Raw genomic sequence first — 27,775 nt, forward strand, 5'->3', positions numbered from 1 at the left:
TATGTTTATGAGAAATGCAGTTGAAATACATTATCTTTTTTTTTTTTTTACTATAACCAGACATCTGAACTCTAAACAATCAACAAAATATATACACTTGCAGGTCTGGGTGTTGGGGCTGTGTGAAGAAAAAAGAATAAATGACTGCTGTCATTCACTATTATTCTGAACTATGTCAGACTAAGCTGATTTGCATGAAGAAAGTTGGAATACTTCTTTGGATACAATTTTTGAAACAAAATTGAAACATTACTGGGACCATTATTTTATACTGCATTCAGATGTGCAAGGTGTACACAGTTGTAAAGTATCTACAGCTGCTGACTAATAATGTATCTCTATGTTCAATTAGTTGAAATAGTCTGGCTTTACAGGACTACTGTGCATTTTTGAGAAATAAGTTAATTGTCACTACTGTATTCCTCTGAAAAACTTTAAACACATTACTGTGTTCATAATAATTTTTTATCACAATCAGACATCTGAGGTGCACACAGTTGTCAATCTGGTAAAACTGAATATGGAAATAATTTTGGATGAAAATGGCTGGCTACTATTTGATCATTATTCTGGTTGGCTTTGTAGGTCTAATGTAATTTTTGTGAAACAAGTTGGAATTCTTTATTGAAGCTACCGTTTGGGTAAAACAAAGCTGAAATACAATACTGTAGCTATTCCTTGAATCACAAGTGGTGTAACAATACCAGACAGTTAAAGTCATAACTTCAGGGCAGTTGTGGGGGATGTGTGTGTGTGCAGAATGCAACTTATCTTGTGAAATGTTCACTTTACAGTGTCTTTAATCTCCAACTGCAGGAGACAGAACTAATGCACATTTGTTAATTAAGTTGGGATACTCTTCTGTAGCTACTGTGTGTTTACGCGACAGAAACTTTGAGATGCATTGTTCTGGCTATTATTATCATCATCATTATGATTACCATTATTTGATAGTAGCATAATCACAAACTGGAAGCACACACAGTCAACAATATGGCAATACTTGCTGGGTACATGGGCTGCAGTGAATGAAAAAGACTGAATTTGTAGTGATCAAGTTAAACAGTCATTAGTCTGACTTTACAGGACTAGTCTGTACTTGTGTAAAGCAAGCTAGAACATTTTATTGTGGCCAGTTTTTAATAATCTGACATTTGTGATATACACAGTAAAGTGACTGTAACTGATGAGCATAACCACTGTTGGATTATAATGACAACAGCCTGAGTTTTATTTTACGGTTGAAATGTATCAGAATGGGTAAACGTGTTAGTGGTGAATACATTTTGTTTTGCACCTTGTTGAAAAAAGTTCAGGACTACTCAAATTTAAAAAAGAATTAAACACATTTTGTTTTATTAAACAATAAGTATAACTTCAAGCACATGGGAACATGAATCCAAAAAGACATGCATTTATTCATGGTCCAAAAATAAGTGGGGATCCTATGGTTTGAAAACCACCCAGAGCCCAAGATACACTTAATCTCTGACTGGATCCATGTGGACATACAAAGCTGCAAATTACCTAATCCTACCTGGTCTACTACATATCCCAGTATCAGTATTAACTTACAGTCAGGGGAGATATTGCAAAATACACAAATATTGTTAGTGTGACAGATCTTCCTCTTAAATAATTCTCAAACACATGGGCAAACTCACACTTTCTGTAAAGCAAAGTTCACTTCTCACTACCTTGATATCGGACTTAGACAAGTGCAAATTTACCCCCATGCCTCTCTCTCCTATCCTTTATGGACAGAGTGGTTAACTAGCTGGGTGGACCAATGGGATTGCAGTGGCTAGGCTTAAATAATCTACCGCCTGGTAGCAATCTATGAATCAATGGACCTATGAACATACTAATGCAGCTAATACCAGCTCAGTTGAGGCTTACCTCAGTCTTAGGTGTATCTAACATGGTCACCAAGGCCTTTTGCACCTTGCCTTTTACTGAATTATCCAACTACCCCATGAGGTTCTTTAGGCTTTCTGGGTCTCTTTTGCTTCTTCTTAACATTAATATTAGAATACTGAAGAAAGTTACTACCTTAGGTTATGATTAGGCTAATCTGAAACCTGATAAAGGAAACCCACTCAGCACAATATACCCCGACTTCAATAGAACCTTCTACTCAGAATAGGAAATTATTTGAACAAATGAACAGAAAAGTGCTTGGATGCCAGGATACAAAGAGCAGTGTTTATGTGGATTCTCTCAAATGAATGAGAAGCTGAAAGTGGTAAACCCCAAGGGTCAGTCATATGGTCAAATTCTCCCTGTTATCTTTGCATTAGACAGCAAAGGAGTGCAAAAAATCAACCTAAGGATGATAATGCACCGGAAGGGACAGTAGAGGATAGAGAAGCAAGCTTTAAAGGTGTGAAATAATGAGATTTGTTATGAAGAAATAAATCAAGAGTAGAATCCTGAAAATGCCAGGATTAGTAGAAGATTAATATCAAACAGTTGCAGAGTCAAGGTCAAAGTGACTTAGAATGTTATTTCTTCTCCTAACTAAACATATGCTCATGCTTAGTTAGTTCAACTATACAGAAAACAGAATTAGTTTAGTTTTTCAATATGGTCAAACTTATGATAAGAAAACATGTGAATGTACTGTCAAAGCAGGATCTTGCTGAAGCATGTATTTTTCTTTCTGGTCAGTCAACTAAAATTGGAGAATAATTGCTTCATCTATACTGTGTAATTTTACTATAAAAATAAGAGCTCTCCTTAGCATGGGGAAAGGCAGATTTACTTTACTTGGTCTCCCATGACTGTGTTCTTAAATAGAGGTATTTCTTGCTTGGCTGAGATCTTTGCGTCTTTCCTTAATAAAGGGACATAAGAAGACTGTCAGAGTAGGCTGAGAAGTGATAATTAAGGTTTAACCCACACAGGTTTGAAATAATTAAACTAGGCCCCATTGCCCATCAACCAGCTGCTCTTTTCTGACCCAACAAGCCTACTCATTCTCATGATAGAGAAACAGTCTCTCAAGGCCACTGTTCAGGCAGCCATAAGGGGTTTTCTTATGCCCTACATTTCTCTCCCAATTGCATGCTCAAGCAAGTTTCGCTATGTAGTCCTCCACCAGAAAGCATGCTTGTACACACAGTGTACACTGCTGGGAGCGTATTTCTCTCTCTTATGCTGCACTGTTAGGATATCTGTCTTCTTCTTGGTGTCAGTCTTGCAATCAAATGAGTTGCAACCCCCCTTCTCCAGGACAGGTGAGCTGGCTTATTCCTCCTCAAGCACCCAGTTCACTGGATAATAGTCAGGAAATCACACATCTGATTTAGGCTGAAATAATCCAAAAGTGGAGAATAAGCTACAAAAACCAAAGCTAAACACAGACCAGGAGAAAGATGCTGGTGTGTGATAGTAAAAGCAAAAAACGAATCCCTAGGTGAAAAGTGATAAAGCTGTAGTCAAGGCCAGTGTGAAGTTGGACTGTATCTTTAAGAGAACACAATCCAGAAATACAGAAGAGAAACATGAACACCTGCAGCCAAAGGTCAAACAAATCCACAACAATGTATAATTCAGAAAAGAAGTGCAAAGAACTACATTGGATTATTAAACTGTGAGCTAATGTTGAACCTGGCTTAAATGACAGTATTTCTTTAAGGCCAGTGCTTTGTAACCATGGCCTACCTCATTGAGTTCAATGGTTTAGCAGTTTTGTTTTCTGAATGAGCAGCAGATGTCACTAGTGATGTCATATTCAAAGTATGTGTTTGCTATATATGTTTTTATTGGTTGATTCTTAGATTTATGTGTACTGATTGGTGCAGTTCTCTTGATAAGGGCTCTTTTTTGCCATTCTGTATTAAGGTCTGAGGAAGCGGTTTTCTTCGAAAGTGCTCACCTTTTTGCTATTAAAGTTCTTGTTTTTATTACTTCAGTTTGTTTTTATTATGCTGCACTTTGCTGTTCAATGCTGTGGTGGTCAAAGTCTTCTTTTTTGGACAATCCAGAAATACAGGGGTTGTATTACCTGCTTTATAGACATCAAGAATCACAGACTCTCCAGCACATACTGTTTCTATGCCCAAACACATTTATTCACAAACCTAATTCATCATTATTACACAAACAAAAGCAAGAATGCAACAGGATATTTAAGTATGTTTCTGGCTATCTTAGTAGAGTACACTGCTGAACCCTCCCCTCTTTTTAACTTAAAAAGGCTCGAGTTTGACTAGTGGCAACAATCCTCTACCCAGATAAAATTTGCCTATAAGGTACTTCGCCATCTTAAATGTCCATTTTTTACCAAATGCCACTACCTGGCACAAACCTCTGTATGAGTTTAGGTCATCGTCTGAATGCCTAATTTATATTCTTACATAGATAAACTAATATGATGGGCAATGCTAGTCTATGTAGGTTGTGTCTTTCGGCTTTTCCCGGTTAGGGGTCGCCACAGCAGAACTCCGGTCCGCTAATGATTGGCAGTAGATTTTTACGTGCCGAGTTGCCATCCCCGACTCGCAACCTTCAATGAAGGTACGCCCATTCACGCACGTCTCCACACAGAAGATGCTTTAGCTATGAATCGAACAGGACGTCTTATTGTGAGGTGACAACGTTACCGCAGCACCACCACCGCAGTAATGCTAGTCTATGTAGGTAAACTCTAGAATTACCTCTCCTTTTCAGTAAGGTGCATCTCATTCAAACAAACTTAGATATGCACTGACAGAATATCACCCTTTGCAGTGAATTTCTGAATGAGGTGTAACTTAATGAACATAACAGTTAATAGCAATATTTAGCTAAGACTTTTAATAAGCAACTTTTTAATGTTATATATATATATATATATATATATATATATATATATATATATATATATATATACACACACACACACACACACACACACACACACACACACACACACACACACACACACACACACACACACCTTGTCAGTTGTCACCTTATCCTTGATATATATATATATATATATATATATAGTTTATACTAATGTTTGTGATTTTAGTTCTGCACATTACTGGCAGTTAAGTAATTAACTAATATATTCATCAGCTAACTGGCTTATATGTTATCATGTCTAAACAGCATTTTAATTATTTAAGCAATACACGCTAATTTTAATGGATATTTTACATTAATGTAATTATTTCCTGTTGTCTTCCTTAGTTTGGGACTCCACAGAAAATGCAGTTTGCCCAGCTGGACTTGCCTGGTTAGAAAATATACTAAACACCTTCCTCAACAACTACAGTTCAAAAAATTCTAGAGGCTGATGACCAAAGCTGTCTTTCACAAAACTATTTAAAACAGCACCTAAAGAAAATCATATTTTAATGAAAATCTGTTTTTCAAAACAGTTTCTTAAACCTTGATCAAAACATAAGTGGAACAGTGGAATATCTAACTAAACACTTTCCTCCAACAAACTTTATTAGAAAATATTTTTATGGCACAGATATACTCAAGTGAAGAGAAAGCTTTCTTTTTTTTTGCTGAAATGTCTCCACGAAATGACACTTGCAGTTCCTTCATAAATGTTACACACTGGAGATAGAAAAAAGTAAGCTTTCATCTGCACAAAATAAAAGCTTCAAAATACATGTTGGCTGTCATGCCTTCTTCCCTTCAACACAAAGTAGTTTATCAGAACAGGAAATAAAGTTTAGCTGCTCAAATATGTTAAAAATATGTACTTTTATTCAGTCCAGTATAGCAAGCTAATAAATGTGTTAAAAGCATTTCTTTTCAAACAGATTGCTTATATTCATAAAACACAGACTACACTGACCAGCTGATAAAATCGACAACTAATGAGGGAAAAGGAAAATGTATCTGAAATATGGTAAAACTAAATGTGAAACCTCCACTTCAAAAAATTTGCGTCATAAGAATCTAACAAGACAAAGGAAAATAAATTCCCTCAGTTAAATCTGAATAAAAAAACATGCCTGCCTTTGACTTTCACTAAACAAGATGCTTGGGTAAAACTGGTCCTAAGAATTTAAAATGCATGTAAAATAACTTTCACTGCATTCTGCACAATTTATCATTTTTTAAGCCAAATTAAAAAAAAAACATTGCATATGTACACCAAACTCATTAAAACATTAAAAATACAAAGATTTGTACTCCCCTACTACATAAAACTGTCAAGAGTTGGGCTAAGACTGAAAATTACAGATAACTCACTAAGGCAATTAGAAAAGTTTTTTCCATGGCTGAAGCATTTGAGAGCTTTGCTCTCTCTGCAGCCCAGAAGTGCACCAAACTGCCTTACTACCCATGAATTACATCTCAAGCAGCAAATGAGGGTTGCAGAATTAGTTTATCTATTGCCTGAAAAGTCTGGAGCTGGTTAATAAGTTCTTTCATACAGACATTTTCTTGTGTTACGACTAAGGTAGACTAAAACTGACAGCAGGTTGTTCCTATGCTTTTTGGTGAATACTGTACACAACAGACAACACAGCGGTAACGGATACCAAGGAAAACTCTTCAGGCTAAGAACCTTTGGAGGAAGGTATGACTCCCGAGGATCAGGTAAAGGCTAATATCAATATCTGTGCCAGTATTAACTTGGAAAGAGTACTGCTAAGACTGGGGTGCAGCCTACTTTTCTAGTTTACACTGAAGTCTAGCTGGACAGTATTATGGGGTTAACCACTCATGCCCACCTGCCAACAAACATGGATCTAACCTTATGGAAAACACACGCTGTGGAGCACAGCTAGCAATGATGTTCATTTTATTTATTTTATGCCCACAAAAAAGGAAGATGCAGACAGTTGCTGTCTGTCAAATGTACATACATATCTATAAATATGCAATTGAAGATTATAGAAGTCAGCAGAATGATTCTGCCCTCTGATATGAGTGCGAGGTATATGGTTTTCAAAAATACTGTGTTAGTACAAGATGGAGGAAGGAACATGTTAGGCTTACACCATGACTTTGAAACATCTATGATGTCCAGACTAATGGATGAAGATCTCAGCTTCTAGAAGTGCAATGCATTTTTGCTAATTTAAGCATTTACGTTAGTGATTCGCATATCATGGGGAAGAAAATCAGGGGAAAAAATGAAATAATTTCTCCAAAATATGCTCTAATCTCTCCACTTAGTTACAGATTACAGGTGAATTTAACATCACCATGCATGTACAATCTTCTGGGCAAAAAGCTCAGAAAAAGAGTTATGCTCCCAGAACTCTCATCAGGCAGGCAGAAACAGTAATGATAGTGTATAACAGCTACTAAGAGAGAAATGTGAGACAGAAGAGGGAAATTAGAGAGACAGTCAACAGGCAACAACCCAGACCACTGTAATACACAAAGAGACTTGAATCCTGGGTATCTGTTTAACAGTAATATGTCTGGAGAGAAAGATAAATGAATGGCCCAAGTGGTGTCACAGTTTACAACAGCACATTATAAGAAGACATAAGATAGGCAGACTGAGGGGGGGGTGGATAAAGTGGAAACTGCATCTGTGCCTGGCAAAATAACTATGGGACAAGAACGTACAAACAGACTAAACACAGAACAAAACAAAATAATAATGGCAGTTAGGCAGAAGAGAAAGAATGATTCTCACCACAAAACAGCTCAAGATAAGGGAAGAAAAACAGAAAGATGTACAGAATACAAAGGAATAATGACAGATTAAGAGATTTTAGTTCCAGTGCCTTCTGCAAGTGGGAAGAGAAACAGGAGATAAATGGTAGTAAGAAGGTGAAAAGTGTAAAGAAAAAAATGTAATGATCTCTAATGAGATCTAACCCTCTATTGTCACCCACAAACTGATTTATATACATTATGCTGTACTGAAAACGGTGGTTTTTGAATAGCTCAAGTACACTGTGCTACCTTACTATGCAAAAATACACTGTTTATATAACTTAAGAATAACATCCATTAAAATTTTACCTGGTGGAATGAAGAGAGTTCCAACAATTCCATTTTCTCTGACTTCAACTCGTTTAACCCCTGGAGCAAGGGTCCAGCGTTCTACTTGAATAGTTGCCAAAGCTGCGTTTTCAGAAAACTTCCCACTGATGTGGCCATCATATACAGAGATATGTACCACATATGGTGTAGTAACATCTTTCTTCATTAACCTACCAAAAAATTAAAACATAGTGACAGCATCTGATTTTCACACCAAAGTTCAAGATTAGTTATGTTACAGCTGTTTTCTAACTCTACTAACACATGTAATACAAATTAGAATTGTATACTACACAGTGGTACTATGATGAAGGCTGTGCACGTTTAATTTACTAGCACTCTTCTAGACAACTTCTGTCTACAATGCATCTTCAGTTAGAAAAGATGAAGTCAACTGTTTTAGCTGTTCCACATACCATTTATTGAAAATTAAAATGCAATCTGTTATAATTTTCTTAATACCTACATATTTCTGGACTATTTCCCGTCCTTTAGTTTTCCTAGAGACTAATATCTAAGTCAGTTTTTTTTTTTCATTTCTGTTTGTGACAATGTCACAAAAAAATTGTAACCCCACTTGAATAAAGCATTATGGGTGCTGATGTGTGAAGTAAATGCTACCAAAACGAACACCACTTCCTCCTGTTCATCTACCAAATTTAAAAGTAAAGTGCTTACTCTTTTCTATTGCAAGAATGTGTCTAAGCTGGTGCTTCGGTTATTTTATTTATTTTATTTTATATTTGTTAACCAGGGTGTCTGAGCCAAAAAGAACCTTTTTCAGCAGAAAAGCTCCATATAGAAAAATTAGATACATTTAGATATTTAGACATGATCAGTATACACACAAATTACAACAGACATGTTTTTACAGTGGTATGCAGCACATCAACAGTTAGAACAAACAAGAAAATATTAATTTAAAAATAAAGGTAATTAATAGATTTGTTGTGTACAGCTGACATTTGGAACATACAGGGTACAATACACATACATTGTATATTAGCCAGTGTTTGAGAGTATGAGTGAAAACTATTATCAAGTACTCTAGTTTTAGTATGTGTACCTTATACATGGTTATTTATTTAATGCCTACAGTGCGTCTAAGCTGATGCTTTCATTATTTATTTAATGCCTACAGCTAGCAAATTATTAAGTGCTTTATTTCCCAAAACTCATTTTGTGTTAATATTTACAGGCAAATGTAGTCTTACAAGTGAGACAAACTTTTCACAGTGGCCATTTTTAATGCTACTGCCTGCTTCACTAATACTGGCAATGATGCATCAAAAAAGAATATCAGTTTACTTCCAGGGTACGTAGAATTGGTCTGTAGCAGTTAATAAGCAATTGGTTGAAAAAGCTAATAACAGCAAGAACACAAGCCAAAAAAAATCAAAAGTATATCTCAAGTTGCAGGGTTGCAAACACCATACCTTCCATACAAGATTAGCCTCCACATAGCTCTGAGGTGGTGGTCTTTAGTGGTATATGACTCAAGCAGCCTCGATAACGAGTCTTGGCCGGTGATTACAAATACCATCAACCATGTATGTACATGGATTCACTTTACTAGCTCGATGTTTTAAACCGTTGAAATTCATATGTTAGAGACCATATAATCTACATTTAAAAACATCAAACCTGTAAAGCAAACACAAAAACAGAAACAAATTTTCCAAGACGTTTTTGCAGGGGGGGCAAGCCCCCCTGCACCACACCACACCCCCCGCTATTTAAATATACCAACTCTGAGATCGCACTACAGTGAGGAAAAGGGAAACTTGCTTGTTCCGCACTGTATGGAGATCGCCACTTTACAGGCTCGATGTTTTAAAACGTTGATTATATGGTCTAGGTCATGTGAATTTCGAAAACAACATCGAGCTTGTAACGTGAATCCTTGTACACAGCTCTAGGTGCTGCTGTACAAACTGCTCGTTAATAGGAATGTCCTGTGGCAGGGTGCTTCAGCTAATGGGTACTTGTTTTTGAGAAGAATTTTTTCTCCAACAATAACATTAAAAGGGGATTTAAGTAGCAGATTACAGTCTTGATTCCTCAAGGTATATGCATTTAATTTCATTTTATCGACTAAATGATATATTCTATCACTTATGGTTTTGAAAGTTAAAGTGTTAAGAAGAACTTGAGCTCTAACTGTTAATATCAACTGGCACTAGCAATTGTGGCACAGTGCTGTGCTTTAGTGGGGATAAGGATATAATCATCATCAACCCATTTCCCCATTTACTACATGGGGTCAGGATGTCATGCCAACTGTTGCCATCTCTCTCTTTTCATTGCCTCTCTTCTACCTTCTTCAGCACTCATACCAGACTGTTACAGGTCTTCTCACACAATCCATCAACCTGTTTGCTGGACATTGTCATTTCCTTTTGCCTTCTTTTTGTCTGTCCTAAATCTTCATCACCAGATTGTCTTCTGCTTTTCTGCACGTGCTCAAATCACCATAATTTGTTCTCTTTGACCTTTTCTGCAACTGGTAGACTTCTGCACTTATGTCCTTGTTTCTTCATCTGTTCCACAGTGTGCATCCTACCACCCATCTCTGGGAATTCATCTCCATCACCTGCCCCCAAGTTTCCAAGCAATACAGTAGTACTGGTTGCACCACTGTTTTGTATGCGTTACTTTTCAGCGTGTTTAGCATTCTTCTGTCATATACTACCCAGTGAGCAGCAGTCCCTCTGATTCTAGTTTTGGCCTCCTCACTTGAGACTACCCTTCTCCTCAATCACCCCTCTCAAATACCTGAAGCTGTTAACCTATTTCACTATTTTTCCTTCTGTCTGAGTTCTCGGCTTCTAATGATTTCCATCATTTGCTGCCATTACAACTGTCTTATATGTACTAATTTTCATCACATGTGCCTTCAGTTTTGCCCTCCATTCCCTTATCCTTTGTGAAGTTCTTGGTCAGAGTCTGCCTGTAATGCCACATAGTCTGCATACAACTTTGTTGATCTGCCTTCTCCGACCTGCTTGCTAATGTAATCCTTCACCAGTATGAGCAGCAGTGAGCTCAAAAGTGAACCATGATACATACCCACTCCCACTGGGAACCCCCCTCTCTGAGACCAAACACCAATATAAACCTGAATATTTTGATTTCTGTAATTTGGAGAAGTGCTACATTACAGGCTGACTTTAGGACCATTATTGGTGCAGCATATTCAAACTGAAGTGTAAATACCCCCATGGTTACTGCTCTCCTTAAATCTAACGTTAAATACAATACCTTATAATATCATTTTAGTTAATTTAGAATATTTTGGACTACAATTTCTGTGTGGTCATAGAAATGAAGATGCTGAGCTTTCCAAACACATAAGGACTTTTAAACACTAACTACATCAAAATTGTAGACTTTTTATAACAGTGTGTTTTTTTTTTTGTTTAGCCAGATCCACAACTGCTGACAATCAGCTTGAAGACTGGCTTTTAGCCTTTTTTATTAAATGCTAAATGTAATAATACTACATTAGTTGCATAAAGTGTTACATTCAAGTAAAAAACTAGGACACAGGTGGACAGTTAAAATAACAGCGAGCCCAATACTTGCCCTTGTGGAACCCCAGAAGTAAACATAAAAATACATCTATAGAGCTGCCTGAAACTATATGGAATGTTCAGCTAGTTAAATAGTCAGAAAAATATTTTGTAACATTTTTCAGAAAGGTCATATTCGAGATTTTTGAATGTGTGAATTATGAATAACCTTTTCAAATGCTCTGTTTAAGTCAATTAACAGAAATGTTATTTTTCCATATATGAGATGATATCAAAAACAGAGTACATTAATGTAATTGTACTGTATTTTAATCTGAATCCAAGTTGCTTGCTTAGGCATTAGGTCATAAGTACTAATGGCAATGTTTTCATAAGTGTATGTTTAAAGCTTTGAATGTAAAGCTAAGGGCTTTCCTAAGATGGACATACCATAATTAAGAACCAATGGACGTAATACAGGAGTGGGGATAGCAGATAAAATCTATGTTGTCAAGTTGTTGTTCAACTTGTTTTATGACAGAAGTGAAAGGGTGGAGAGTCGTGGTTGTGCAGTTAGTGTAGTGGTATTTTGAAATACAGGACTATATGCATTTATTGAAGAGGAAACGATGTCTTCAACAGCGTTAAGCATAACTTGATCAATACATATGTTACCTTTTGTATTTGGTAACATGCTTTGTGCTGACATTTTATTATAGTGACAAAAACTAATTGGAACAAGCTAACAATCTTTGTGAGTATTTTAGTTAGGGGGATTTAGAGGCTAGTCTACAGTTAATTTTTACATTGTGGAAATGGTTGTACTTAATATTTCCAGGTACTTCTGACTACCATATCTGATCACATTCTTTTATTTATTTCCTTTTTAGATCATTGGTAAGTCAGAGTTCTACTAACTTTTAAATCTTACAGAGTTTAAAAGGAATAGTTTGTATTGCACAGGTGTTAGCTGCTTACAGAATGATGAAATGGCTAAAACTGGGTCATGCTCAGTATGCATTAGGGAACCACCTATCGCAGACAGTTCTTGTACAACTGGTTCTGCTGATGCTACTATATATGATTATAGGCACTATTTTTTCTGTAATTTAATGGTACAAATAGATTATAAGTTATTGTTCAGTATGTTAAGAAGGATGTCAGCATTACAGAATTTTTGCAAGAAGGCATGGTCGCCACCAAACAAACAAAGCAAATTATAACTGCCCTAAAATCTGTCACTGTGCACACAGTAACAAACCTGTTAGTAAGTATCCACAAGTCAACAGTTCATTTTTAAGAGGTTGTACACATACAAACTTTTGAGTTCCTTGCATAGCACCACACTGCCAATAGTGTTTCAGGCCAGGTCATGGCACAGCCATAGTCATTACTGAATTTACTGATTTCGTGCTTGGATAAAGGACTCCAACAGCAGAAATATCCAAAGACATTGATATGGATGATTATGATTTATTCATCATACAGAGGGCTGATGAATGAAGAGAATGAGAGAGAGAAGGTTGGATGATGTGGGGAGAGTGAATCAGGAAGTGAAACAGATTAGCAAGGAGGCAGTATGGACAGCTATGAAGAGGATGAAGAATGGAAAGGCTGTTGGTCCAGATGACATACCAGTGGAAGCATGGAGGTGCTTAGGTGAAATGGCAGTGGAATTTTTAACCAGACCGTTTAATGAAATTTTGGAAAGTCAGAGGATGCCTGAGGAGTTGAGAAAAAGTGTTTTGGTATCTATCTTTAAGTATAAGGGTGATGTGTAGAGCTGCAGTAACTACAGAGGGATAAAATTGATCAGTCACAGCTTGAAGTTATGGGAAAAAGTAGTGGAAGCTAGGTTAAGAAGGGACGTGGTGATTAGTGTTCAGCAGTATGGTTTCATGCCAGGAAAGAACACTACAGATCCAATATTTGCTCAGAGTGTTGTTGGAGAAATGCAGAGAAGGTCAGAAGGAGTTGCATTGTATCTTTGTGGACTTGGAGAAAGCATATGACAGGGTGCCTACAGAGGAGTTGTGGTATTGTATGAAGAAGTCGGGAGTGGCAGAGAAGTATGTAAGAGTGGTACAGGATATGTACGAGGGTAGTGTGACATTGATGAGGACTGCGGTGGGAGTGACAGATACGTTTACGGTGGAGGTGGGATTACGGTGGAGGTGGCATTACATCAAGGATCAGCTCTGAGCCCTTTCTTATTTGCAGTGGTGATGGACAGGTTGACAGATGAGATCAGACAGGAGGCCCTGTGAACTATGATGTTTGCAGATGACATTCCATCACCACTGCAAATAAGGAAGGGCTCAGAGCTGATCCTTGATGTAATCCCACCTCCACCGTAAACTTATCTGTCTCTCCCATCGCAGTCCTCACCAATCTCACACTACCCTCGTACATATTCTGTGCTGGGATTTTCTCCACTAAGCCCTCTATACTCTGGCACCAATCTACTATCTACTCTCTTATTTCATTTCTATTTTCCGCCAAAATGGTTTTAACTGACTAAGTATGTAAACACTGTAAATATGTAATTACCTAAGCCAAAATAAAAAAAAAAAACTCTTACTATGTATACTCTGCATTTCACAGCTTCTTGACTGCTTTGGACATTGTATTTTTATCACTTACATTATTTAACCTTGATTGTACTGCCTACACTCTACATTTCACATATTCTTAACTGTTTTGACATTGTATTATCTCTTGCATTATGTAACCTTGATTGTGCTGCCTTTGGAGCTTTTCTCCCCGGGCCTCCACTGAAAATGGGTACTTCGTGGCCCAGTGGACTTCCCCAGTAATCAAACTGAAAATAAATAAATAAACATTGTGATATGTAGTGAGAGTAGGGACGAGGTTGAGGAGACCCTGGAGAGGTGGAGATCTGCTTTTGAGAGGAGAGGAATGAAGGTCAGCCGGGCTAAAACAGAACATATGTGTGTAAATGTGAGGGGAAGGTAGAGAAATGGTGAGGATGCAGGGAGAAGTGTTGGTAAAGGTGGATGAGTTTAAGTACTTGGGATCAACAGTTCATAGTAATGGTGAGTGTGGAAGAGAGGTGAAGAAGAGAGTACAGGCAGGGTGGAATGGGTGGAGAAGAGTGTCAGGAGTGATTTGTCACAGACTGGTGCCAGTAAGAGTGAAAGGGAAGGTCTACAAGAGGGTAGTGAGACCAGCTTTTTTATATGGGTTGGAGACGGCAGCATTGACGAAAAGGCAGGAGTCAGAACTGGATGTGGCAGAGTTAAAGATGTTAAGATTTGCACTGGGTGTGACTAGGATGGACAGGATTAGGAATCAGTATATTAGAGGGTCAGCTCAGGTTGGACAGTTTGGAGACAAAGCAAGAGAGGCGAGATTGCGTTGGTTTGGACATGTGCTGAGGATGGATGCTGGGTATATTGGGAAAAGGATGCTAAGGATGGAGCTGCCAGGTAAGAGGAAAAGAGGAAGGCCTAAGATAAGGTTTATGGCTGTGGTGAGAGGACGTGCAGGTGGTTGGTGTGAAATAGCATGACGCAGAGGATAGGAAGAAATGGAAACAGATGATCCACTGTGGCGACCGAAAGAAGATGATGATGACAGACTAAATAAATTGATTATAGTACAAAAACGCTGGTTTGACAGTTACATTTTACAATGTATGTTTCATAGGTGATTACTAGGCTAATGGAACAAGAGCCTTTACAAGCCTGGCCAATAATACCCAGGATATGACAAAATTGTATCTTCACTTCCCAGATATGGGATGTGGCAGTATCAGAGTAGTGGGTCTTTGGGTGTTGGAGCCCTGACTCATTTTACAGACTGCTTCTGTCCATAAGGCACAAGGACAGAACTCTGGGAGTGAATTTACAATTCCCATCCATTTATCTAAATTCTTTTTAAAGAGTGAGAGACAGGCTTTGTTTTATGAAGATGGGCAGTTTATTCCATAGACAATGTAGCCTTTGGGATACGACTCTGTCTCTCCAGCACGTTCTGAGTCACAAATAAGGTTCAGGTCCATGGAATGTGCAATCCTTGTATAACTTTTCTTGTGAATATAAAGAAGTTATGTCTTACCATAACGGTCCATCTGAGTTGGTGATCGTCTTCCAGTCATCACTGATGGGTTCGGTTCCGAGCCCTCGGAACCAAGTTGGCCTAATATCAAGCTTGTGTGCACCAAAAACTCTCGAGCTAAGCTGCTATCCACAATGTCCTTCTCCCAGCTACCTCAGATCGAGTTTGCATGCAACATATAGACGAAACGGAAAGAGAGAGGCCATCTCTGCGCAAAAAAACCCTGAAACACCTCAAGGACCCAGAAGATCCACCAGGAGCCTTTGGTGGGGGTCAGTGGGAGGGTGTGATGACTGAAGATCAACAACTTCAATGGAACATTATGGTAAGACATAACTTCTTTATCTGAAGTTGTTCATCTTCTTCCTATTCATCACTGATGGGACAGAATCCCAAGCTACTTGGAGAACCTGGGTGGCCCTTATGGAAGAACATTCCTGAGAACCATTGAGCCAAATGCTGCTCTTCCCCTGGAGACCAGATCCTGTCAGCTTAAGTGTGGATAGATTTGGGGCAGTCAGCCCTTGTGGGTGAGATATAAGGTCCTGACGAGTGTCCAGGATTCAAGGAGGTTGTAACAGGTGAGATCGGAGGAAGGGAAACCACACTTGACGAGGCCAGAAAGGGGCAATGAGGATTACTTTGCATCTCAACCGAATAGCTTTCCTTAGAAACAGAGGTATCAGAGATGTCGGAGGATAAGCATAGAGGAGACCCGCGGAACAATCATGACTCACAGCGTCTCTCGATGACTCCCTGTCTGGGGGAAAGAGGGCAAAGTAGCTGCTGCATTTTTTGTTTGAGGGGAAAGCGAAAAGATCGCAGCAAGGCTGGCCCCAACAGCTGAAGATTTCTGCCATCACATTCAGGTTGAGAGACCACTCGTGTGGAAGGAGGATGCATCTGCTCAACCTGTCCGCAATCACGTTGGAGCTCCCCGGGATATGTGCTGCGATTAGAAAACGGTTGGAAGCTATTGCCCAATGCCAAATTCTCATGGTCTCACAGCATAGGGGGTAGGATTTGGTCTCCCCCTGTGTATATGTACCAGATGATGGACATCTTGTCTGACTGGATTGCAATCATTCCCGATGGAAGGAGCGGGTGAAGTGCCTGCAACGCTAACAGCACCGCTCAACTCCAGGACATTGATATGCAAGCTGACTTCTAGGCTGGACCACGTGCCTTGGACCGTCTTTCCATAGACGTGGCCCCCCCCACCCAATCAGGGAAGCATCCGTGGTCACCGTGGCATTGGGTTGGGGAGTCTGGAAGGGGTGACACTAAAGATTTTCATCTGTTCTCATCCATCAGAGGAGATCTTGCTTGCAGGAGTTGGTGATGAGGATCTGCAAGCTCAAGGGATGAAGACTGGATATCCACTAGGAAAAAAGGAGCCATTGTAGTAGTCTCATATGCAATCTGGCTAGGGGAACAATTGGGATGGCTGCCGCCCATAGACCCCAGAGCCAGTAGAATTTCCCTTGCAGACACCTTCCTTCGACAGAGTATCACTTGTACTTGTAACCTTAATCTCTGAAGTCTGTGAGGAGGAAGAGAGACTTGGCTTGTTTGAGTGTTGAATACTGTCCCTATAAATACCAACTGCTGGGTGGGATGAAGGTTGGATTTTTCCCAGTGTATGGTGATGCCTAGGAACTCTTCTAGTGCTAGAGTGTAGTGGAGGGCCCTGTCCAGTAGGTGCTTGGTGGAGGCGGAGGAGAGCCAATAGTCTAGATATGGAAACACCTGGAATCCCAGAAGTCTCCGATGAGCTGTCACCACTGCTAGGCATTTCGTGAACACTCTGGGGGCAGTCGAGAGACCAAATGGCAGGGCTCTGAATTGCTAATGATTGGCTCCCAGCCATAAGCGAAGGAGAATCCTGGAGCGCTTGTCCATTTTTATGTGGTAATACGCATCCTGGAGGTCTATCAAGCACAGTCACACACCCTCACGAAGAAATGGGAGAATGGATTGTATCTTGACCATGCAGAATTTGGTCTGGACTACTGACTTGTTTAGTTGGCTGAGATCCAGAATGGGTCTCCAGTCCCCGGTCTTTTTTGGCACCAAAAACAATGTTGAGTAAAGCCTGGATCTGCACTGGTCAGGAGGGACTTGTTGGATGACTCGTTTTATACACAGCTTTGCTATTTCTGAAGCTGCCTCTTCCCGTTGACTGGGTGGAACATCAGGAAAGGATTTTGTGGGTCTTGGATAAGAGATTAGAGGGATGTAGTAACCTCTGGAAATTATTCTCTGCACCCACTGATCATTTGCAATAGAGTGCCAGGCAGCTTGGTGCAGAGAGAAACGAGCCCAAACTGCTTCCAGAGGAAAGCAATCGGGCAATGCTTCAGGAGCGCTGATACAGTCCGGAGAAAGAATCCCCGGAGTCCTGATTTCGGGGACCCCCTCTGCCCCGAAAGGGGCATCTTCTATTATTGGAACTCCCTCTGCCTCTGGGGGAGTCCTCACCACGTGCTCTATGGAAAGGGCCTTGAGATTTTTTGTGCCACATCTTTCCACTCCTCTGGTTCCTGGAAAAGGAGAGCTGAGGCTTGGAAAAACATAGGCCAATGGCAGACTAGGTTTTTCCATCCTGCTCGCACCTGGCTAATGTGTCCTTCACTTTAGAACCGAACAAAGCTGACAGTTCGATATGGGCGTTTAAAAAGGAAGACTTGGAGTCCATGAGGTCACAAATGCACATTCAGGCGTGGCATCTCATAACTACGCCTGCACCTGCAGCTCTAGCTGCCCCTTCAGTTACATGGGACAGTAACCTCATACACGAGATGGAAACAGACTCTAGGGTGACAAGTTGGGAAGCAACTTTATCATATGCCACATCCAAAACTTGACCCTCGAGGGTTCCAGAGAGTTCAGTGAGAAGATCTCTTTGAAGCCTCGTAAAATGCGCCAAAAAGTTCAGAGACCTAACAGCAAAGATCGCTGAAGCAAAAACTAGCTTCCCTAATCTGTCCAACACCCGGGACTCTGTTGGATGGGTGGACAGCAGGACTTTCATCCACAAGGTCCTTTTTCGTGGCAGCAGCTGCCACCACCATCATAGCATCTACTAGTAAGCCTCTAGACCAACAGGGCTGATCCTGTGGAGGGGAGAGAATTTTTTCTGATCTCCGGGGAATGACCTCGACGGTATCCGGGTTCTTCCATGCCAGCTCCACGATGAGCTTGACTAACTCATCGGCAGGAGGGGGTCGCCCAAGAAGTAGAGGGCTGACAGCAGAAGGCCTGCAGGAATACAGATTCCTCCGAGGAAGGGTTGGAGGGCTTCCAGTCTCCCCTCTGCCTCAAAATTTTCAGGATGTCTCCAAAAGAGACATCGTCAAGGGGGTGACCGGGGGTACCCTTCCCCATTATCGTAGTCCATATCTTCAGTAAGGGACTTCTCAGAGGAGTCCATACGTTTCCTCTTACATAGCCACTTCCGAGGGGGTTCTTCAGTGGGAGCATCTGAAGAAGCCTCAGAAAGGGAGTTACCCTGTACAGGTGCTTCCTCAGGCTTGCACTCTTGTTGTCCTTGGGGGGTGGCCTGTGATAGCTGCAGCTCAGACGGAGCGGGGGGGGGGTCTGACATAGGAGGATTGCTTCCCAAAGCAAGCACCCTCTCCATCCGGAAGGCAGGCCCACCTGAAGGGGAATGGCAGCCCGGAACAGAGGAAGACCAATCTCAGAACCAGAGTCACACCCCGCTCCACGCGGCCCGCTCCCGGGAATGAAGCCCCAAGAAAAGGTGAGGCGGGAGTCACCCTCGGATCAGAAGGAGCCAGCAAAACAACCAAAGCCGTACCTGGAACCGAGGGTTCCACCCCCCCAATCATAAGATTGAGGAAGGGTTGGTTCCGAAGGAACTGACACCCAAAGGGGCCTCTGAGCCTCAGACAAGTCACTGTTGGCACCGAGGAAAAGTCCTCCCGCAGATGTCGGAGCTATGGGCCTTGGAACCAAATAGTCCAAGGGAGGAGAATATGAGGGAGTCACAGGAGCAATGGACCCAAAACCCGGAGTGGGGTGGATCTTAGGAAATTTGTAATCCCCCTGGTTGTCAGCAGCTGATCAAAGAGGCGCACCACATCCAACTCAGTTAGGCTCCTGGTGGACCTTACCGACACACCCGAGGGGGAGTCAGGTTGGTCCAAAAAGGGGCTGAAGGCTTGTCCAGCAAACAGATCCAACGATGGAGAGTACTGGGTCCGTGGTGAAGTAAAGTTCGGCACAGAGGATTCCAGTTTTGAAACAGTCAAAAGGGGGATTATCAGTGCCAAGAGCGGGCTCAGAGCCGAAGCAATAGCCGGGGTGGAAGTCATTATTGGCTCCGAAGTGGTCATTGGTACCGATCTCGAAACCGAGAGGGGGGACATCGGTGCTAAGGTAATGGCAGGCAATATGGTCTGTGCCGAAACCATGGTAGGAACTGTAACCATCGGTGCCAAGAGCGGCGCAGATGAGAAATTCATGACAATCTCTGTAGGGGCCACTGGAGCCGAGCATGGAGCAGAGGTGGTCAGAACTGAGGAGGCAATCCTGTGCTCCATGGAAGTTCAATGGGCCTTATGCTTATGAGGCTTGCCCCTATCACCGGCCGGTGAAGAGGGGTCAGAACGAGGATGTTTTCTGTCCATAGAGGGAGGGGTTGGGACCTCTGATGCAGAAATAGCCTTAGAAAAAGGAGAAGGAAGCAGGCCTTTGAAAATTAGTTTATTCCATCTTTCATTCAGCATCCACTTACTGAAACCAGCACAAATGTCATAGGGAGGTTTCACAGATAAGTGTGGAACCCCCAAACAATACACACATTCCTCATGTAGATCACTATTCGGGAGTTTACCATTGCAGGAAGAGCAATGCTTAAACACCAAAGTACCTTTCTTTTCAGACATACCACAACAGAACAACACAGCAACCAACCAAAGTAAGGAAAGGAAGGAAAGAGGGGAAATACCAACAATGGTATTCAGAATACCACAAGGGTAAAAATGGCATTTAACAACGATGGGACAAGAAAAGGGATACCCGTGGGTAGAGCTGAATAAGATATCAAGAAATAGAAGAGTATGAGAGAAAAAAACTCACAAAATACTACATATTTTGAAAATAATGAAATACTTAGCTGGAGAGCTAAGTGAAATGCTGCTATATGGCTGTGTGGCAAACAAGATCTGGGGTAACTGGGAGGAGGGCATTGTGGGTAGCAGCTTAGCTCAAGAGATTTTGGTGTATGCAAGCTTGGTATTAAGCAGACTCGGTTCAGAGGGCTTGGAACCGAACCCATCAGTGATGAATAGGAAGAAGATTAACAACTTTAGATGTAACATTTTCATAACGGCTGGATCAGAAAATTCCTTGTAGGTCAGGCATAAGTCACCTCCCAATAAATATGAGACAGAGTAAAGGGATAGGGTCCTGTACTCAGTCTGCGTAAGATGTGTCCTATGCTTTGTATTTTTTTAGTGAGAAACCTATGGGGATGCTCCAGTTGGTGCAAGTGCCTGGTTAGGTACATGCAGAAAGAAGCACTGTACTCGATTATGGGCCTGATGAGGGTTAAGTACAATGGCACTATGACTTCCTTTGATCTTGGTGCCATGCCTTTATTTATAAGTTGAGCCACATAGAAAGATTTCCTCACTTCAGTAGCTACCTGCTATTCAAAGTTTAGGTTACCATCTATCTCTTTTCCTAAGTCCCTATCCACTGGGTCTACTTTCAGGGATGTGCTACCAATATAAAAATTTGCAGGGATACCTGATTTACCAAAGTGTATGATTACACACTTTTTAGCATTTAGTATCAGACCATGGTTTTGGCACCAGTCGTTTGTAATTTTTAGGTCTATTTGTAGGATATCAACATCGTTTGGGGATTCAGTGATTGCTTCCAGCTTACAGTCATTGGTGAACTTGGTGAGCCAGAGGCCCGCATCATTGGCTGTCACTTCACAGAAGTATATACCAAACAGGAGGGGTCCCAAAACTGAGTCCTGTGGGACACCACCAGTAACAGGTTTCTTACCAGAAGTGGATTCACCTATTCTGACCACATTTGTCCTGTCAGTGAGCCAGACTGATATCCATCTAACGATGTAGGGGTTTTATGCCCAACTCAGTAAGTTTGTCTATGACCTCTGAGTGGGGGATTGCGTTGAAAGATTTGGTTAGGTCCATATAAGTGGTGTGTACCATTTTACCCTTATCCATGGCCCTGGTGACTTTCTTGAAGAAGTCCACCAGACTGAGCAAGCAAGACCTCACTAACAAAGTCAGATTGGGTCTAGTCCAGTGTTTTGAGATTTTTTTGTCATTTTTGATCTGATCCATAATTCTCTCCATGGCCTTACAGGTAAGACTGGGCACGCTTATGAGTCTGTAAGTCCCCTGGGTCAGTTAATGGGCTCCTTTTGTACAGAGGGATGACTGCTGCCGCCCTCAATTCCTCTGGGACAAAGCCCATCAAGAGGCTGTGGTTAAAGAGGGTTTTTAGTGGCCCTGATAGATTCTGTTTTAAGCTATTTAACAAGCATCCTGGAATGTTGTCAGGACTCATGGAGGTTGTGTTTTTGCCTTTGACAAGCACAGTAAGGACCTGTCCCCTCAGTGTCTAGTAGGGGGGTGGTTGCTGGTATTTCTTTGGGTGTAGTAGTAGGTGACTGGGATGAGAAGCTTGAACTGAATCAGCCAACAGGTTTGCTGTAGTTTTAGCCTGGGTGTTGCTACTCATGATTAACTCAGCACATTCCTGAGCATTTCCCCTGAGGTTACGAACTTAATTAAAAAAAGCCTTATGGTTATCTTTCACTTGGGAGGCTATCTTTGGCTGATAGTTTGCTTAGGCAGAATTGACCAGCTCTCTGATTTGTTTGTTTAGACGGAGGAGTGTCTTTTTGCACTGTTTTGTTTGTTCCTTCATGGCTTTGGATAGTATTTCAATAGCTTATTTATGCTATGTATCCACCAGAGGGGATTATTTTTGCCTGTCCGAGTTAAACCAATGCTTACTGGCAAAAATAATCTACTCTGGTGGTTGCACAGTGCTTCTATGTACAGCACAGAGTAGGCCCTAGTGTCATCAGAGTTTGGAGGGGTTTGAAAATTTAATAAGCTGTCACTTAGTTTGAGGTAATTGGCCTTGGCACAGCTCTTAACAGGTTTGGAGTTTGATGGGAGTTCTAGGTTAGTTTTAATACTAAAGGAGATAATTTTGTGTTTAGATCTTACCACAGAGGAGTTGATGCATAGAAGAGAGCAGCATCACCCTATGATGTCCTTACATTCACCACTGCAGTATTCATAACGTATGGGATTCCCTTGCTGTGGAAGCCCGACTTCTGGCTAGTCTACCAAAGCCTAGTGTTGCTCTAAGGTACATCGACTGTCACCCAAATGCTTCTCCCATAATGTAGTGCAAAAAGGTGATATTCAGGCATATTATCGTCAGAACTTTTTTGCCACCATCAGAATACTTTTTCTAACTGTTGGTTTGTTTGCCTACGTCTATTTTCGGCCCATTTTAATGTATTTTTGTTCTCAGATGAGCACCTACACCTGTTTGCTGAAGGCATAGCCATTGCAGATAAGTAGCCCCATTGGGTTTTTTTTTTTTTAGGCTTTTTTGTGCTGCTAGGAGGTTAATGTCATCCAGGAAGGGTAAGTGCCAGTGCGGGACACAGATTCCCCATAAATACCACCAAGATAAGTGTCTGTTTTGCCTAGGAGCTTCGCACGACCATATGGAGTGTTCAATTGGTCAAACTTTCATCTCCAAAACCCTTCATAGTAGGCTTTCTTCCCTTTCCTTGTATATTGAACCAGCATCTTAATCCTCTCGCTAAAGATACAATGGATTCCTGCCCCCCCCCCCACTGAGGGTCAGCCATCAGGGGGGGGGGGGGTGAATAAGGTAAGACCAGAATCTTCTGCTGTCTGTTTCTACAGAGATCATTATGAACCCTGAGGCTCATCTGGTTGTGTTGTCAGATTTCTCTGCCGCGACTGAGTTGGAGGCCGGCGAAGATCTGGCTGGCAGCATGTCCGATGAGGCTTTGTAGGTGTCCGTTTTGGACATTCAGGGAGAAGCACAGTTGACTGTTTCTGAGGGGCCTAGAGGGGGGTTCCGCAGGTTATTTACAGGAAAGACGTTCCTACTACGGTTATCGAATGCTGTCCAGAGTCGCAGCTTTCTCAATTTTATAGGGCGGATGATCCCTTAAAAAAGGAACAAAAAAAATTAATGTTTCTTTTCCTCCTAAAGATCCACAAAGTAAGTGGCAGGCCTTTACTCAGGGTTATTTAATGCCTTAATGTCATTACACTTACTCAGGGGGTTTCTGTCCCTGCTCCTCTTTGGTCCTCTATTCCCCTTAAAAGGCCTAGGGAACAGGATTTTCCTAAGGAAGAGTTGGATTCTGATGAAGAATTCCCTGACTTATTCTACTCAGATTCCCTCTCCTTTGTGTTACGATTTAGAGGAGGAGGAAACTAGTAGTCCTGAAACTCCTTTTGAGGAAATTTCTTTTGGGATACAATCTCTAGGATAATGGAATTTTTTAAAGTGTGATTGTGCTCAGGTCTCCAATATCCATAAGAGGTACTAGGAGTTACTGCATATGGAAACTCCGAAACCTGCAGCTATTCCTCCTCTTTTGGCTGCTTTGCTGGATGGTTCTTCCAATGCCTCTAAAGGGGCTGATTCTCTGCCCTTTGCTCCCAAGAAACCTAACAGGTTTTATAGGGTGCCTGAGGATTTTTTACTTTTTGTACAAATGTCCTGCTGCTGCTGACCCCTTTATGTTGTCTGTGGCCTCTGACAAGCCATCCCAATTGCTTCCTTCTCCCAAGTTACTCCTTACTGACAAGGAAAGAACCATGGACAGGCTGGGTAAGAAGTTTTAAACTTCTGCTACCCTAGCTTTTAATTAAGATGCATTATTCTTTATTATCAGACCCGTACATCTAGGTATGTGTTGGTTCTCCTTTCTTAGGCCTGTCTACTAATTTCTGATCTTCCAGACTCCGAAGGTAAGACTTGTTCTCTTTCTCTTGCTAGGGACTTCCCCTCAAGTGGTTCCTCGTTCTATCAAATGTAGTTATGATGCAGCAGATGACACTTCTAGGGCTGCTACTTTTGGTTCAGTAAATGAAGAGGTATTCTTTTCTAAGGCTTCAATCTTTACCTGATGATATTAAGGCTAAGTTGATGGGTGCTCCTCTGGACAATAAACTTTTGTTTGTGGAAGCAGCTGCTGGTTTGTTTAAGTCTCTTCAGGATAAAGGGAAGGCCTTACAGAAGCTTAAACATGTGCTTGTTTCTCCAATGCCTAGAGTTCAGAGAAACCACCCTTCTAAGCCAGCCTTTGTTCATAGGCAATCTCACACTTATGCTAAAGGTAAAAAGGGTGGCAAATGGGCTCCTCCTGCTAAAGTCACTCAGACTTCAGGGATTCTGAAGCCTTCCTTTCTAGATAAACCAGGTGCTGTATGAAGCCTTCCTTTCTAGATAAACCAGGTGCTGTATGACTGTCTCTTCCCAGTCACATTCCTCTTTCTCTTCGCCTTTCTCGCTTTCGTCTTATTTAGCTTCAGATCACTCAGGATTCTTGGGTTCTCTCAATAATTCGTCAAGGGTACTTCATGGTGTAGATATCCCATCCTCCTTTTATGGGCATTCCTCAGTCTTCCTTGGGAACAACTTCCTTTTTTTGCAGAGGTTCTTCAAGATTTCTTATCTCAGGGTACAATTCAAGAAGTGCCTGTGTTCCAAAGGGGGAAGGGGTTTTATTCAAGAGTGCTTCTAGTGCCCAGAAAAGAGGGCACTTAAGACCAAGTCTAAACCTCTCTCATATAAACACATTTCTGAAGTAGCCTTCCTTTCAATTGTTGTTCCTTCAGGTTCCTTACCTCTCTTGCTCCCTCAGGCCTATCTGGTATCTCTGGATCTCAAGGATGCTTATCTCCATATTCCAGTAGGTTTTTGCATTTCTGTGTTGCTTCCTTGCATTTTCAGTTCTCTGCTTTGCCCGTTGGCTTTTCTACTGCCCCAAGGGTGTTCACCAAATGCCTTGCTCACGTGATTGCTTTTTGCAGTCTTCAAGGGATCCAAATATTTCCTTACTTGGACAACGTGCTGATTCAGACATCCTCTCCAGAGATCCATTTGCAAAATCTTCATTTTGACATTTCCCTTCTTCAGAGCCTGGGGTTCACAATAAATTTCAAAAAGTCTACTGACTCCTACTCAGCATCACGTCTTTCTGGGTTGCAGGATTCAGACAGTGCCAGTGTTGGCATCCCTGCCTCCTCCAAAGGCCTTACCTCTCATTTCTTACTTTCAATCTCTTCTTCCCTTGGCCTCCATTACAGCTAGGGAATTTCTGAGATCTCGGAGTTTCATAGCTTCCACCATTCTGATGCTCCCTCTGGCCAAATTCCACATGAGGAAGTTTAAGTGGTTTCTGAAGTCAGTGTGGCTTTTACCTCTCATTTCTTACTTTCAATCTCTTCTTCCCTTGGCCTCCATTACAGCTAGGGAATTTCTGAGATCTCGGAGTTTCATAGCTTCCACCATTCTGATGCTCCCTCTGGCCAAATTCCACATGAGGAAGTTTAAGTGGTTTCTGAAGTCAGTGTCGCTTTAACATGCACATCTTCTAGACTTTTGTAGTTCTTATTCTTCCTTGTCTCAAGAAGGAACTTCACTGGTAGATTCAGCTAATGTCTCTGAATCCAGGGCTCTCTTTTCGTCCCCCTCTTCCATTTCAGGAACGGTTAACAGATGCTTCAAATGAGGGATGGAGAGCAACATTTCATTCCCTGACAGTACAATGGGTGGGATCACCTTGTCAGCAGAAGGAGCACATTAACTTCAAACAGATGAGAGCTCTTATGCTGGCTCTTCAAGCCTTTCATCCTCTTCTCTCTAGAGCCTCTCAAGGTATTCACAGGCAATACCACAGTTATGTGGTATATCAACAAACAGGGGGGGAACAGGATCTGATCTTTGCCAGTTGGCACTTCAGATATGGGATCTTGCTGTCAAGTATCAAGTGATTTGTCAGTCAGTTTATATCCCTTCAGATCAGAACATTGTGGCAGACACTCTGAGCAGGTCCTTCACTCAATCCCACAAATGGATGCTTCACAGGGATGTGTTTCTGGACATTGTCCACCAGTGGGGTACTCCTCAAGTAGATCTATTTGCTTCCCCTCTGAAAAGATACCTTCATCTGTTTTGTGCCAGATGCCCAGGTCTTTTGGTGTGGATGGTGGATGCCCCCTCATTTTCTTGAAGGGGATGTTTCTTTCTGCATTCCCTCCCCTTCCACTCATTCTGAAAGTCCTGTTCAAGATTCAGCAGGATGCTCCCAAAATCTTGCTGGTGACTCTTTTGGCAGTGACAGCACTGGTTCCCTCTATGTTTGCATTTAGTCAGGGGCAATCACCACAAGTTACCTCACAGGGTGGATCTACTCACACAAGACAAGGGATCTCTCATACATCCCCACCCGCCCACACTTCAATTGGCACTGTGGGTGATGGGGTTTTGATTCCTCAGACACCTTTTTTCTGAGGATGAGCTGCAGGTCCTGTAGAAGGCCAGGAAACCTACTAGTAGGAAATCCTACTTATCCAAATGGAAGAGGTTTTCTATTTGACGTCTCTCTTGTAACCTGGATCCACTTACTGTGGATGTTCCTTTGGTTCTCTCTCATTTGTGTGAGTGGTGCAGTGCTGGTTCATATTGTGTGCATTAGGCTAATGGTCCTGGAGCCTTTATAAGCCTAGCCCCAAAAAAAAATTGCCCAGGCACCATATCACCCGGTTAGTTCACAGTGCCCATATGCAGTAGGGCCACCTAACCTGGACCGAAACACTAAAGGCGGAGGTGTGTCCATATTCAGTAAGGATATCCACACCTCTAGGCTAGTTGCTCAGCATAATGCATCTGAGATTATCCAAGTGCAACTAACTCTAGGCATGACAGCAATCCAAATTGTAACTGGCTACAGATCCCCCACCATGCCCCAGGATTCCCACTCCTCATTTCTTGATACACTGGAAAATATTAGGGTACAACCTAACACTCTAATAATGCGCGATTTCAACTACCCCACCATTAACTGGGAAAACTACTCATGTACCAACTCTTGTGCTCAACGTTTTCTGGAATTCATAAATTCCAATGCCTTAGATTAACTT

General features: G+C 41.5%; 1 protein-coding gene across 1 annotated transcript in view; it reads right to left on the reverse strand.

The window, feature by feature from the left end:
* Positions 1-27,775, reverse strand: part of LOC122815059 (peroxisomal succinyl-coenzyme A thioesterase-like) — a 621,446-nt gene that overhangs the window by 251,294 nt on the left and 342,377 nt on the right. Inside the window, exon 5 of the mRNA XM_044087303.1 lies at positions 7,942-8,132. Within this exon, the coding sequence (XP_043943238.1) occupies positions 7,942-8,132 (191 nt within the window). The remainder of the gene's footprint in view (positions 1-7,941; positions 8,133-27,775) is intronic.

The sequence above is a fragment of the Protopterus annectens genome, chromosome 11.part0 (assembly GCF_019279795.1).
Source record: "Protopterus annectens isolate FY-2018-M chromosome 11.part0, PAN1.0, whole genome shotgun sequence".
Classification (NCBI taxonomy): domain Eukaryota; kingdom Metazoa; phylum Chordata; order Ceratodontiformes; family Protopteridae; genus Protopterus; species Protopterus annectens.